Genomic DNA, 13329 nt, shown 5'->3' on the forward strand with positions numbered 1-13329 from the left:
TTATATATATATATATATATATGTTTTGACTAAAAACTATCTTTAATAAAAAGCTGGAGTAGTTTTTATCTGAGAAGATAATCATCAGTGAGTATTTCGCAGCTCCATGTTCATTCCATTTTTTACTTTACAGTTGCAAAGCATTTTAAAATTCTGTTGCTTTCTGAAGTTTGACAGTTTCTGGCTATATTATTGTTTCTTGAAGTTACTCAGGAAAAATGCATAGCATTTGCTCTATAAACAGGTTTGCTTTACTGTTCGGTGCATTTTCTATGCAATAGTGATTGGAAATTAGGACATTGTACAAAGTAAATATATCAAGATAAAGAGTTAGTTGTGCATCAAATTAAACAGGACTCCGTACTAAATGCACAGATCAAATAAAGCAACCATCTATGAAGAACCCATGAAGCGCTTAAAGCTTGTGTCTGGGATATTTTTGTAACCTTCTGAGCTATGAGTTATAAAATATTTGACATCACCAAACTGTTCCTTTAGGTTGCTGTGCTGGTACAGCTCTTTGTTTGTGCAGAAACTAATTCTGGTAACATCATTTTGCTGAAGTAGCTTATTTTAATGCAAAACTTTGGTGATGCCCACTCCTGCTTCACAGTACAGAATCATTCACTAAACCTGGATAGTGACATCACATTGCTTTTCATACTTCTGTCATCTTATGCTTTAAGTTTGCTTTGATGTTTGTTGGGTACCAGAGGATTGAATCAATGATCTCTCTGTCTCTCTTGTGTTATTTTGTAAAAACACCAAGTGCAGAAAATGAAAATGGCAGTAACAGGGTCTTAAAGCTCATGCCTTAGATCTTGCTGTAATTCTGTTTGGGTAAGGAATAGTGTCCTTTTTAAGCAAGTATGAACTCATTGAGAAATTTCTTATTAAAAATGACCTTAAAAATAAGTAACTTTATTGGCATTTTCCTACTCCTGTCTTAATATATCTATTCATAAATTGAGAAGTAGATGGTTTTTAGAAACACAAAACACTGCAGCTGTCAGTGTGGTCAAGTGCACAGAAAACCAGCTTAAAATCCCCTCAGTCTCCACAATCCCTGAACTGCACATAGGAATGGCATTGTTTTGGGTGAAAGTTATTTGCAAGTTGACTGGTTCTCTAGTTGTTGTTGTTACTAACCTGACTTGATAGAATGGTTCTGATCTCTGGAAATGTATCTGAAGGTATAGTTTATATTACTGAAGAAGAAAGCAACTTAGTCCTAGGAATGAATAGAAGAATGCAATCATTGGTTCAGTTCTCTGCTCTGTATGATGCATGATCAACTGTGATGTGACTTTGCTGCTCTGAGTGTCTGTAGCCATTTCAGCAGTTCTGACTCTGCAACTGTTCTTGATGTTACAGTGGACTAAAGAGGATGGACATAGAACTGCCACCTCTGCTGTCCCTAATCTGTTTGTTCCATTGAACACCAATCCAAAGGAGGTCCAAGAAATGAGGAATAAGGTTTGTAATAGCAGTAAAATAACTTCTTTTTTTGGTCATCACTACAATTAAGTTGTGTACTTGTAATGAACTATCTTACTTTGCTATGACGACATTTTGGGGGCTCAATAACACAGCTCTGGTGTTGTCCTTTCCCTTTATAACTAAGTAATGAAACAATTCCTAAGTGTCCTGAACTCCTCTTGAAAAAAGTTGGTATTTCTGTTCACTATATGAAGACGTTTTTCTAAGACTAATTTTTCTTAGACCAGTTGATGGGTACATCTGAAACAGCCAGTCCTGAGTTGATGGTAGTAATTCTGTACCCTGAGATCATAGTTTTGCATTAGTGACCTGTTTTCCTGTTTTGGAAATACCAGTTGAACTTTTGTGGCCTAGACAAAGTCTATAGATCTCTCTCCATATTTCAATGTGATTGTTGCAGACTTTCTTTTTTTGTCTTTGGAACTGCAAGTTAATCTTTTTGAAATGAGCTTGCGGTTAATTATCCTGGTGTTGAATTTCAGATCTTGTCCAATCTACCAACAAGAAAGCACTGAATGGATTGGGGTTTTTTCACTTTATTTCTTTTACAGTATAAAATATGCCCTGGTATGTTGTTAATATTTAACTTGTTCTAGATTGTTTTGATACCTCTAACTGATGGCCACATGGTACATGAGAGTTAGCATTCTGTCAAAGAAAGACTGTGTGCAGGGATACTAGCAGGAATCTAAAATAATTTGTATATGGCTGACAGAACTTATGCTTGTGCTGTAAAATAATAACCACCTGAAATGAGAATTACTGTGAATTTCCAAGCAGTTTCTTTGTGTTTCAAACACAAATATTGCTTTATTAAAAACTTGAATGAAGTGACTAAGAGAATAAGTCTTCAAATTTTATACTTTCTCAGTGATGAGAAGGGTAGTAAATTAGAAACAAGTGAAAAAGATGGGGGAGCCTTGTGCTTTCTGAGATACCAAGTATTAATATTACTTCTTGTTTGTGTATCTGTATACATATATTTTTTATAAAGTCAATGTCCTTTTTAGTTGTAAAGTAGAGGTCTTTTAAGATGCATACTTTTCTTAATTTATCTTGGAACAAGAACCAGAATACTTCAGAAATTAGTTTTGAGTCAGTGGTTATGAATTCTTTACCACTGAAGCATATTTAATTTAAATGGATAATACTTAGGTTTAGAGATCTGATTTCTGTCCCCATCTTCTGTATTGAAATAACTGGGAGGTATTTGGGATGCAGAAAAAGGGGTGTTCTTAACTCTAGAGTGTCAGCTTATCCACAGAGAAATTATTCATCTGTCCTTTTGAGGATATTATCCTGACTAGATGCAAAAAAGAAAAGTTGTGCAGTGTTTTACAGTAAGTTCCATAAGAAGATGATATTGTGGTGCCATATCAGTAACTAATGGCTAATGACAGAATCCTGCAACTGACTGGTCAGGTAGAATAGACAGAAAAGTACAGAGGTAATATTTCTATTTCTTCCTGTTTTTCAAACTGGAGTTCTCTGTTACCTGTTTTGCCATGACCTGGTACTAAAAAGCAAAGGACAACACCTTCTGTGGTAGTTAAAGACTAAATTCTGAGAAATGGGAGGAAACAGCCCGGAGCCTGAACATTTATATTCGAGTGATGTTTATAAGCTCGGCTTCTTTTGACAGCCCTGTGGCCACAGCAGTTAGCACTGGTGGTTGCCTGTTGGCAGGTTCACTCACCCCTTTTTCAAACACAAAAATGTGATCAACTTTTCTCTGTTGTTCATGTGATTGTTGTTCATTCTGCTGCTTTCCTTTACAGATCCGAGAGCAAAATTTGCAGGATATTAAAACAGCAGGCCCTCAGTCACAGGTTCTTTCTGGGGTGGTTGTGGACAGGAGCCTTGTACAGGTGAGAGTATTCAATTCCTAAAACTATTAGCTTAATCTGTAATATCCTCTACTTTGACCTAATATATCACTATGAAATTGTTCTTTAATTGGCAGAGAGTAACTGTTTATAAGGTAAGTCTTAGAGGTAACACCATTGTCTTTGCAAGAGTGCTCAGGGTCAGAAATCTAGAGGCTTCAGCTATATAGCCCAAGCATGCCTGTGGAGGATGCTTCTTGGTTTTTTTGCTGAATGTAATGCATGAAATTCAGAAGCCTTATTTATATGGGTTACATTCTTGTTCAAAACTAGTTGGGCTTTGTGACAGCTTTTTGTTTGTTTGATTTTTGAGTTGATGTATCTTGAAGGATTAATACTGGGCACCCCAGACTCACTGTGGGGAAATAGTGTTTCGTGTTAAATATGGGATTTCATGCTTCATAATATTTTATTTGAAGAGCAGTTTGGGAAAAAAGTTATTATCAATGAAATTTAAAAGCAGTATATCTGGATATACAAAAAACTATAAATCATAGCTTCAAGTAAAGTAAGAATTAGAGCTGTACAGTTATACTGTATAGCTGGATAAAGCTTTTTATATCCAAGTGCTTTCAACTGCCCTAGATGAGTATTTTCTGATAATACTTTTTAAAGATTGGCAAGTCTTATCATGACCACAGCATTATTCATGTTGGATGTCATATTGTGTGCATGTCAATTCATTGTCATATGCAATTTCATCTACAGTTACTGTTTCTCTGCATGTTTTTAGCAAGCACCACAATGCTTTGGTTGATGTTGTACAGCCTGGGCTCGGTTTGCTCTGTTTACTCAATTTACTGTTGCAGGATGCTCCCCTCTCAGACTGTACGGAATCTATTGAAGGGCTCGATCTCACAGAGCAGGCCTTTAGTCCCGCTAAATCTCTGTCTGTTAGAAAGGTACTGCCCTGTCATACTGCTCTCAATACTGTTGTTCACCCTTCATTTAACCTCTCCTTACCCTGACCTTTTTCCTCTGTAAGAAATGATTTGGCTAGAAAACTTTAAAAAATGAAAATAGATGGATCTTCAAATTATGTATATGCAATGATGCAAACAGTTACTTTACTCTGTTAAGACTGTCTTAAGGCTCTTGATCTTTGTCTGTAGAAGCTGGTGAGGAAACAGTTTTAATGGTATGGTACTGATCAGGTCCTGCATATAGAGGATCCTGCATATAGAGGATTTCTTTATGCATGCTGTTAGTGTTGAATTATTCTAATTTGAGATCAATTTAGAGTTAGCTTAATCTCAGCCTGATTACATCAGTGTAATTCTGAGGATACTCTGTGTTATGTGATGAACACTGTCAGCTCTTGATCCCAAAGCACTGGACACCTGGCTTCTTTCATACTTCCTGCAGTTAGCTACAAGAGTTCCTAAGTAATGCCCCACATGTGCAAAATCGATTGGCTTTCACACTTGTTGTCATGTTTGTGTTTGCATAATATCCACTAAATACAGAATAAGTTCAAGAAGTGTGGCCATGTTGGGGTGGGCAGTCCTTGGGGCTGACTGAATGGAGCTGCTGCACGCTGCAAATAGCATTTCTTAGAGCACATCTAGTGTGGAAGCACAGTGTGTAAATAAGCATCACTTATTTACTCTCCTCTGCTCCAGTGTTTTACCTAAAAGATTCTTAAATCGTGGGTTTAGCTTGTGCCTAAACACCTCATTTCAGAATAGCTTCTGCATGAAAAAAGATACAGAATACTTTGAATTACACCATTGTTGGAAACCTCTTGGTTTTATAACTCTTTCTAAAGTGTAATGAGCCAGTTTGTGTTATAGATACTTGGATCTTACTGAGAATATGATCATCATGTTTTTCACATTGCGGTGTGTTTTGTCCATATTCTGAGAGGAAAAATAATAAAACACTATTTCTGGGTTTAAGACAAAAAGTAAAATAAAGCCAAATTCTTTCAGGCAGTGCATGGCTTTTATTTTCCACTTAATAATACCTTCAAAGTGAAAAATTACTTTTATGATACTTGTCACAACACAGGTTTTTTTTAATGCCGATACATTTCAAGTATTATGTTCAAACAATGACACAACTTTTCTATAAAAGTAGTCAGATAGTTTACATGCATTTTCACAGACGGCAGAGAACCAACAAATGGTCTGTTGGTTATGTGATTTTGTCTAGTAGTATCCTGTTAGGGTTTAGATGTCCAAATTGTTTCATTTTTTTGTGGTGTCATGAAAGTGCTTTCTGCCTGAAATAGTGTGTAAAATTAGATCACAATGTAAATTACAGGAGTAATTATGAAATAGAAGTGACCTATTTCATAATCTTTATTTTAACATGGTGGATTGTGACCCGAATACTTAATAATTTCCTGTTTGGGGAAAAAAAAAATAACCCAAGAAACAAAACCAAAGCAAACAAAAAAACTCCAAACCAAACAACCTCCTTATAAAAAAAGTCACCCAAACCAGAAAATCCAATGAACCCAAAAATAACAGCAATGAAAGACAACCACCAGAGAAATTTCCTTGACAGGTTCTGCCATAAAACAGTTGTGGTTTGTGGAACAGAGGAAGTGGAAGCAATCTTATGATGCCCACACAAATCTCACCTGAAAATTTCAATGAAACTGAAGAATGCTGTACATCAAGGACTTAGGGACTTTTATGTAACCAGACAATTAAAAGTTCTCAGTTGACAAATTCTTTGACACTCAACGACAGTTCATGTAAAAAGTTTCATGTAATTGCAGTAGCACAGTATATTATATTTTCAATTAATATTGAGATTTATATCAAATACTAATGCACACTATTTTGGATGAAGAAAGGCCTCCTTGTGTACAGTATGCATGTACTGCTTGAGCTTCTGTGCCTATGGCTGCAGCAGTGAATACTCCATCTTGCCTTGTTGCTTGCTTTATCCATGTTCTGAGAAGTCCTGACCATGTTGCAACACAACCTCCTTGTGCATCCTGTAATTTTATTCCTGGTCAGACTTGGTTAACCAAGCTTCCGCTGCAGTCTTGGCTGATTGACAGGGAATGTTGGTTATTCTTACCAACAACCATTCTGCAGTCTCATAAGAAAATAAATTCACATGAATTTTCAGTAATTTTAAATGGAAGGGGAGTCACCCATTTTGGGTCTCTTCCTTTAGAATGGAAATTCTGTGGCTTTGTTCCTAATGCAGACCCTCTCAGTGCCCCAGAGGTGGCACTGGGTTTCAGGGGTGACTTCTACATGAACAGTACCTCAGGAATCTTGGTGTTTTGGATAAAGGCACTGCATTAATGTCAGATTATGTTAGGAGCAATTGTTAGCTTAGACCATTATTATGAAACTCCTGTCTGATTGAAAGAAAAATTGGCATATATGAAATGCCAGTTTTGGTCATATTTATCCCTGAAAGAAAGGTGAAGTTCTTGCCTGTTAAATAATGGGCAGTTTTGAATTTTTCTCTAAAAGCCAGGTTTGGTCTAGAAGCTACAAAATTACTTGATTATCTAAATTTTCATGCAGGAAGTATGAGATCCATGTTTAATATGAAGGTATATTGCCTATCATTAGCTATAAATGGCTCTCCCTTTGTGTCTGTGGGAGTGTAGGCCCTTACAGAGTGAAAATGCATTCTCTTCATTAATATAATCCATCCAGTGTTTCTGACAGTGGAGAAAATGCTGTTGATATTTGAGTGCACACACATGTGATCAGATTTCATGTAGTCATCTAAATACTTCTGGAATCATCATCAAAGTAATACTAGGATCAACCTAATCCCAATGAGATCACTAGAACATTAATTTTTTTCATGTCATCTTGTGTTTAAACAGAGTGTGAGTCTATGGGAATTTATTCCCTCTCTACAGGCTCTTTAATACTGGAAGTAACTCCAGACCAATTTTCTTGTTCACTTTTTCTGAACATTCTTAGGAATCTCTGAATGGCATGGTCAGGTTGATAGCTCTGCAAGGTCTTGTCTATTTTAATGTCACATTTAACAAGGAAATACGTTCTGTACTGTCTTTTTAGTCCTTTATAGTTGTTTTCTTTCTGTCCCATGTTTAATTTTGTGTTGTGTATTTTTATTTGAATTCTTAGAAGGCTGCTGTGTGGCCTATTCTGTGAAGTAAAACATATCTGCTTGTTGATTTAGAAGTAATGATGTTTTAGAGTGATCATACTGGTATAGAGTAACCATATTGCAGAACTTACTAACATGTTACTATAATTTATTTCCCACATAGACTCAGTACCTCTACCAGTATCATTTTCATTGGTGGCCTTTGAACAGTTTACATATTATTGGTACTGAATAAAACTGGATAAAAAAAGTTTTTTAAAATAAAAGTTTTCCTTTTTGATCTCTTGTATAATTTTTCTGCTTTTATGATCCAGCATTGTTGCCTCTGATCTTTTCAGTGCTGCTTCTCTTGGGCCAAAGCTACTTAGCAAGTACAAATACTGTTTGCATTGATTGTGGGTGTTTTTTGTGGGGGTTCAATTTTGGTTTCTTTTTTTTTTCTGTCTAGTAAATGTGATAAGCTTGATTTGCTGCTTTCATTCCCAGTATTTTACAAAGATAAAGTGTAGGAGACACTAAGTACGACAACATGTCATGCCAGTGCACCAGACCTCTGCAAACTGCCTGTCTTGCTGTTTGTCACCATTAAATCAACAGGAATTCAGTAACATTCTGTTTCATTAGAGGCTGTTCTACCCAGTGATTCTGGATTTTTTTCACCATTCAAAGAGATTCTTAGAAATTCCAGGGATACTATGGGTACTGTGTGTCTTGTTCCTCTCTTGTTCCCAGAAAACTCTAGAAGCTCTGCCTGAGATCAGTGCTTTACAAGGTCCTGCTCCTTATGCTGAGTTTCACTTAAAACTGTGGACTGAGTTTGAAGTGTGGGCAAAGACAGAACGGGAAATATAAAATTTCCATGGGTATCAGTTTTCTGCCATCATTAAAAGCTGAGACCTGTAGTTTCAGGGGTGTTTTGAATTTTCTATGAAACAATTAGGATTTGTACAAAGGTTGATGTTTCTCTGACCCTTTTATGCATTATGTTCTGAGAAAAGCTGTTGCTGTCAAATCAATGCTTCACGGATATAGTTGAGAAAAGGCTTTTGACATTCTACTGACATTCTGCTTATAGAATGAATTTTCCTCTTATTTTATGAAGAAATGAAATCGATCTGTAATTATTTAGAGATGTTTCTCCCCTGCAGTTCCTTTCAGGAACATTCCTTTCTTGCAGTGGAAATTTGTTGTTAGGCTCTTTGTTCTCTGGTGTTTGCTTCCTGAAGAGCAGCATAGATTCTAACATCCATCTTACCTCCCTGGATTGCTCTAGACCAGATTTCTGAAGATATCTCATCAGGCTTTCAGAACTGCTCTTGTCCTCCTTCCATCCAGACATCCTTGTCTGTCACCTCTTTGGTGCTGGCAACTCATCCAAAGCAGCTCTTGCCATCCAGAACAGCACTCTGTCTATTTGCATCATCAGTGCTACAGTGGCCATCCTGTGCTTGTCCATGAAGTGTGACATGGGATGGAATGTTTGTCTCTCTTTAGGCACTGCATATTTTTGAACTGTGCCTTCTAATGCTTCTAAATATTGGTACAGGCAACATTGAATATGGAGATGACCTGGGGCAATCAGTAGCCCATAGCTATTGGGTAATGGAGTTCAAAAATCTCTTTTTGATAATGGAGACAGTTTGGGTGTCGCCCTGACACGGGGCACAGGTCACACATCAGTCGTTAACAATCTAGTGTCAGAGTTCTGTGTATCCAGAGGAAAAACCAAATGCTTTGACAAGTCATTTGAGAGATAGAGCGGCTATCTCCAGGCAAGCATTTTCTGTACCTGAGACAATGAAAATCCAGTGACTGTAGCCTTTACCAAAGGATTAGAGAAGAAAAATGAAAAACTTTAACATTGGAGAATCTCTGATGCAGCTGCTTTTGTCCACCAGAACTTGGTGTACTTAGAATTGCTCATTTTTTTTTTTTAATAACTTTTTATCTGGCTTATATGACAAATGTTATAGATGTAAATATGCTAACTTGTATCTGATTACAGTTAACCTTAATTACTTTAAAATGGCTTATAATAAGCTGTTAATCTGGTGTATGCAGAGCATATACAAGATGGCTTTTTACTATAACATCTGTTAGGTGTAACGTAGTAGCTGCAAGTAGTAGCTTTTCTGTTGTTAAAAAAATGCAAAGCAAAACAAAAACGCAAAGCAAAATAATAAAAAACCAAAACAAAACAGAAACAAAAATACCCATGAGCTGAGTTCTTGACCCTTTACAAGCATTTTGTGCCCAGACTGCCATGCAGGTGGGCCTGGTATCATGTTTCTTTTGTGGTGAGAAAAAGAAACTTGATAGGCTTTTGTGACTTCAAATATAACTCAGCTAGACTGTTTGGTTGCTGTTTGATTTACTGCTTAATGGTATATTCCCTGGTGGAGACCTGTTTTCTCCTTTATATTAACCTCCTGTGAATCACATAAAAAAAAAAATCTGCAATAGATTTTTTTTTAATCTAAAAGAGGAAAAAGTAGCATTTTCCAGGTTATGTTTTTGTTTTGTTTTTGGTTGCTTTGTAGCCTCTATACCTCTAAAGGTTCTGCAAGTTACTACTTGATTGCAGATGTATCTTAATTTTTTTTTGCCAGGGAGAATTGGTGACTGCATCAAAGGCAATAATTGAGAAAGAATATCAACCCAAAGTCATAGTGAGTACAACAGGACCAAATCCCTTCAATAAACTCACTGATCGAGAACTGGAAGAATATCGCAAAGAAGTAGAAAGAAAGCAGAAGGGACCAGAAGGTTGGTTTCTCTGTGTGTGTTTTCTGCAACAGACTGTAATACCAGCAAGTTTCTTAGTACTTGGAAGGTGGGTTACCTGTAAAGGCCATGGATAAATTACCCATCTTTTGTATGTTTCAGTTTTTCCAGTGTGAATTAGAAATTTGAAAAGTATATTAGATATAAAATGTGTGATCTAAGTGTGTTCTGTAAAGTGCATAGATCTCACTCTGAAATTGTCCTTATAGACAAACTGGGCAGTAGGGCCAGTTACTCCTGCTGGTAGGAAGTTGAAAGCTTCCATCAAAAAGGTGTTTTGGTACTGGTTTTGTTCTGCTTTGTTTCCCTTGGCCCTAGAGCCTAGGCTAAGGTCAGGGGATGGTGGTACCTTATAGCAGAAACACTGCAGGTTTTTAAGTCCTTGAAATTTGTGGATTTGAGAAATACATTGAATGGAGAAGATACAGAATAACATTGATTGTTGCTTAGAAATGTGACATGTTGTGGGGACTTCTACCAAAATGGACTTTTTCAATTATTCTAGAATCATGATAGATTTGTGCTATAAAAAGAGGCCGTTGCTGCATCTGAAGTGGTTCTCCTGCTTTACTTTTGAATAATTTTAAGGGATGATACTTAGAATGCTCGTCTGTTGTGAAGTTTTGAATTTGAGTGATGCAAGAATCCAAAGTGCTGTTTCTTTCACAGTGTATGTTCCCTGCAAATGCTTTTTGGGAGCACAATGTAGGAACCCTTGTGTTTGGTTTATGAAGTACTGAGTGGGGTGGGGTGGGGGGGATGCTGTGCTGTCATGCCTGTTTAACTGCATACCTGTATTCTCTCAGTAACAATGCCACATCCTTCTTAGTTAAGGTATCAAAATATGGAGAGACTGTGTTACTGAGACAGACACCAGCTGGGGAACAGAGTGCAGTGCTTAGAAATCAGACCATCAGTGAGCAAAACACGTCAGATAAAAAGTCTCTGGATTTGAAAGGGAGATCAAACACCTTTCAAGGAGCAGATTCGAAGACTTTACAGGATCGTGACGTATCATCACTGTCTAAGTCTTTAGATAATGTTCAGTTTGCTGCTGCATGGGTTTCTTGTCAGACCGTGCAGCAAAGCATCCCACATCTAAATGGAGAAGAGCCAGATGGGCAGAAGTCCTCCCATAAGGAATTTCATACTGCAGTGATCAAAGCATTAAGGTCTGATCCTGACCTTTTGGCTGAGGCCTCAGGTATTACTAACATGGTACAGGTGTGCTTGCAATCCAAGGAACCACCTCTTTATCTACACCATGTGGAGATTCTGTCAGTTGACTCTCATCTGTGGGACTGATTGCACTTTAATTGTGTAGGTGAACTGGGTGGAACAACGCTTTAGTGTTGTTCCTGATATATGGTGTACTCTGTTAATGTTTTCCTTTGCATCTAGGGCTATTTGAAGCTGGAAGCAAGGGGAGCCCTCCTTACTAATAATAAATAACTCAAACCACTGTGAAATCTATTTGGAATCATATAATTACTGCATGTTTTTCTGATTAGCTGTGCAGTCTTCTTTTCTTTTGGGATGCAATTTTGTTTACTCTAAATTTCAGCAATACAAAGCAAGCAAAAGAGCGTTATCTTGTGTAGACCTGGTAGCATATCCCCTCTTCCATATTTGTTTATATATTCCTTGTGGTTTTTCCTCACAAGTTTTCTTTATAACAACAGCATAAACCAATTCCTAAATGATTTCATTATTCATGCTTGCTTAAAGAAAAAAAAAAAGCAAACCCTCCCAAAAGAGCTACAGAGCACAACAGCGCCTTGAACAGTTTTGTTAGTATCAAACTGTCGCTTAATTTTCTTTTGCTTGTTTTGGTATTATTAATATCCTGGCAGAATTCTAATTCAGAAAAAATGTATTGGTGTCTTTTGTGCATGGAGTAAAAGGACACTTGTTTTCTTACATGCAGAGAGGTTTTCTTTGCCTTTTTAATTTCCCTTTGCCTGCCCCTGCAGAGCCTTCAGAAGATGGCAGGCCACAGAAAGAGAAAAGCCCCCCTGACCCCAGTTCAGCTCGCACTCCTCCCAGCACGCCGATTAAGATAGAGGAAGGTACGTTCTGCTCCCTGGGGGCTGGGGGAGCCAGGAAATGCATCCTTAGTGACTGATGCATGGAGTACATGAACTAGAGCTAATACCAGTCAGTGACTTCTTGTATTTCATTGTTGTACTACCTACGAGGTACTCCACTGAACTGTGAGTCTAACAGGTTTGTTTACAATAATAAAGAAGTGTGCATTAAAATAAAGACAAATTTCCATCTCTTCAGAATTGTCATCTCTTGGTGTTTCTCAACTGATTTACCTTTTTGTACATTTTCTGTGAAGTAATTGCTCTTACTAAATGAAATAGTGTCTGATGGTGAACCAGACACATATCTAGATACTTTGGTAAATCTTCTTCACTGATTGCACATTTCTTAAACATTATTGTACTTGGATTACACCTCAGTGAATATTTTTCCTACTCAATTTGAATGTAAATTTGCTTATTTGATCACCTTATGTCATAGTTTTAACTAAAATGAGAGCAGGGCTGCTGAAGTTGCTAATTCCCTAAAAAGTGGATAAAATTATAATCTTGATCAGGTGTAATCCAATTATTGTCTTGTTTCCCTTACCTTGTACATTGGGTATATCATGTGTCTGTTAGTCTGCCATTCACTACTTCATCTCATTCTGTTTTCTACAAGAATGGTTGCAACCATTCTTCTAACGTAACACAATGGCTGTGATGAATGCATAGATTCTCTACTTGTGCTTTTTTCTTCTTGTGGCTGCGTTACAAACAGGAGATGGATATGCTAAAGAATACCTGTTACCATAGTAAGTATCATTCCATACTCTGACCTGCTTTTGTGCTTTGCTTCACTCTTGCATCTTTGTTTACTAAGTTTTTTTTGGTTTTGCTTTTTTTTAAAAAAGCAGGCTTTTTCAGTTGAGATGTTGAGTTCTTTAGTTCTCAATTCCATGTAATTCCAGGCAGTTGCAGATCTCATGTTAAAGCACACTCCCCCTGAGAGAGACTGTGAAAGTCACCTTCTGTGTTTCCATATCTGTGTGTCCAATTCCTCAGTTTAAAAA

At 37.1% G+C, this 13329-nt stretch overlaps 1 protein-coding gene across 6 annotated transcripts in view; it reads left to right on the top strand.

Annotated features, from left to right (window-relative positions):
- ADD1 (adducin 1) overlaps positions 1–13329 on the top strand; it is a 62624-nt gene that overhangs the window by 43661 nt on the left and 5634 nt on the right. For 3 of the 6 annotated variants that reach the window (XM_030946787.1, XM_030946789.1, XM_030946788.1), the window contains exons 11-14: positions 1375–1476; positions 3279–3368; positions 10055–10211; positions 12203–12298. In XM_030946787.1, coding sequence (XP_030802647.1) covers positions 1375–1476; positions 3279–3368; positions 10055–10211; positions 12203–12298 — 445 coding nt within the window. Of the gene's footprint in view, positions 1–1374; positions 1477–3278; positions 3369–10054; positions 10212–12202; positions 12299–13037; positions 13073–13329 lie in introns of those variants that run through there. The other 3 variants (XM_030946790.1, XM_030946792.1, XM_030946791.1) reach the window with 2 other exon arrangements.

Source organism: Camarhynchus parvulus, chromosome 4, assembly GCF_901933205.1.
Source record: "Camarhynchus parvulus chromosome 4, STF_HiC, whole genome shotgun sequence".
NCBI classification, from domain to species: Eukaryota; Metazoa; Chordata; class Aves; order Passeriformes; family Thraupidae; genus Camarhynchus; species Camarhynchus parvulus.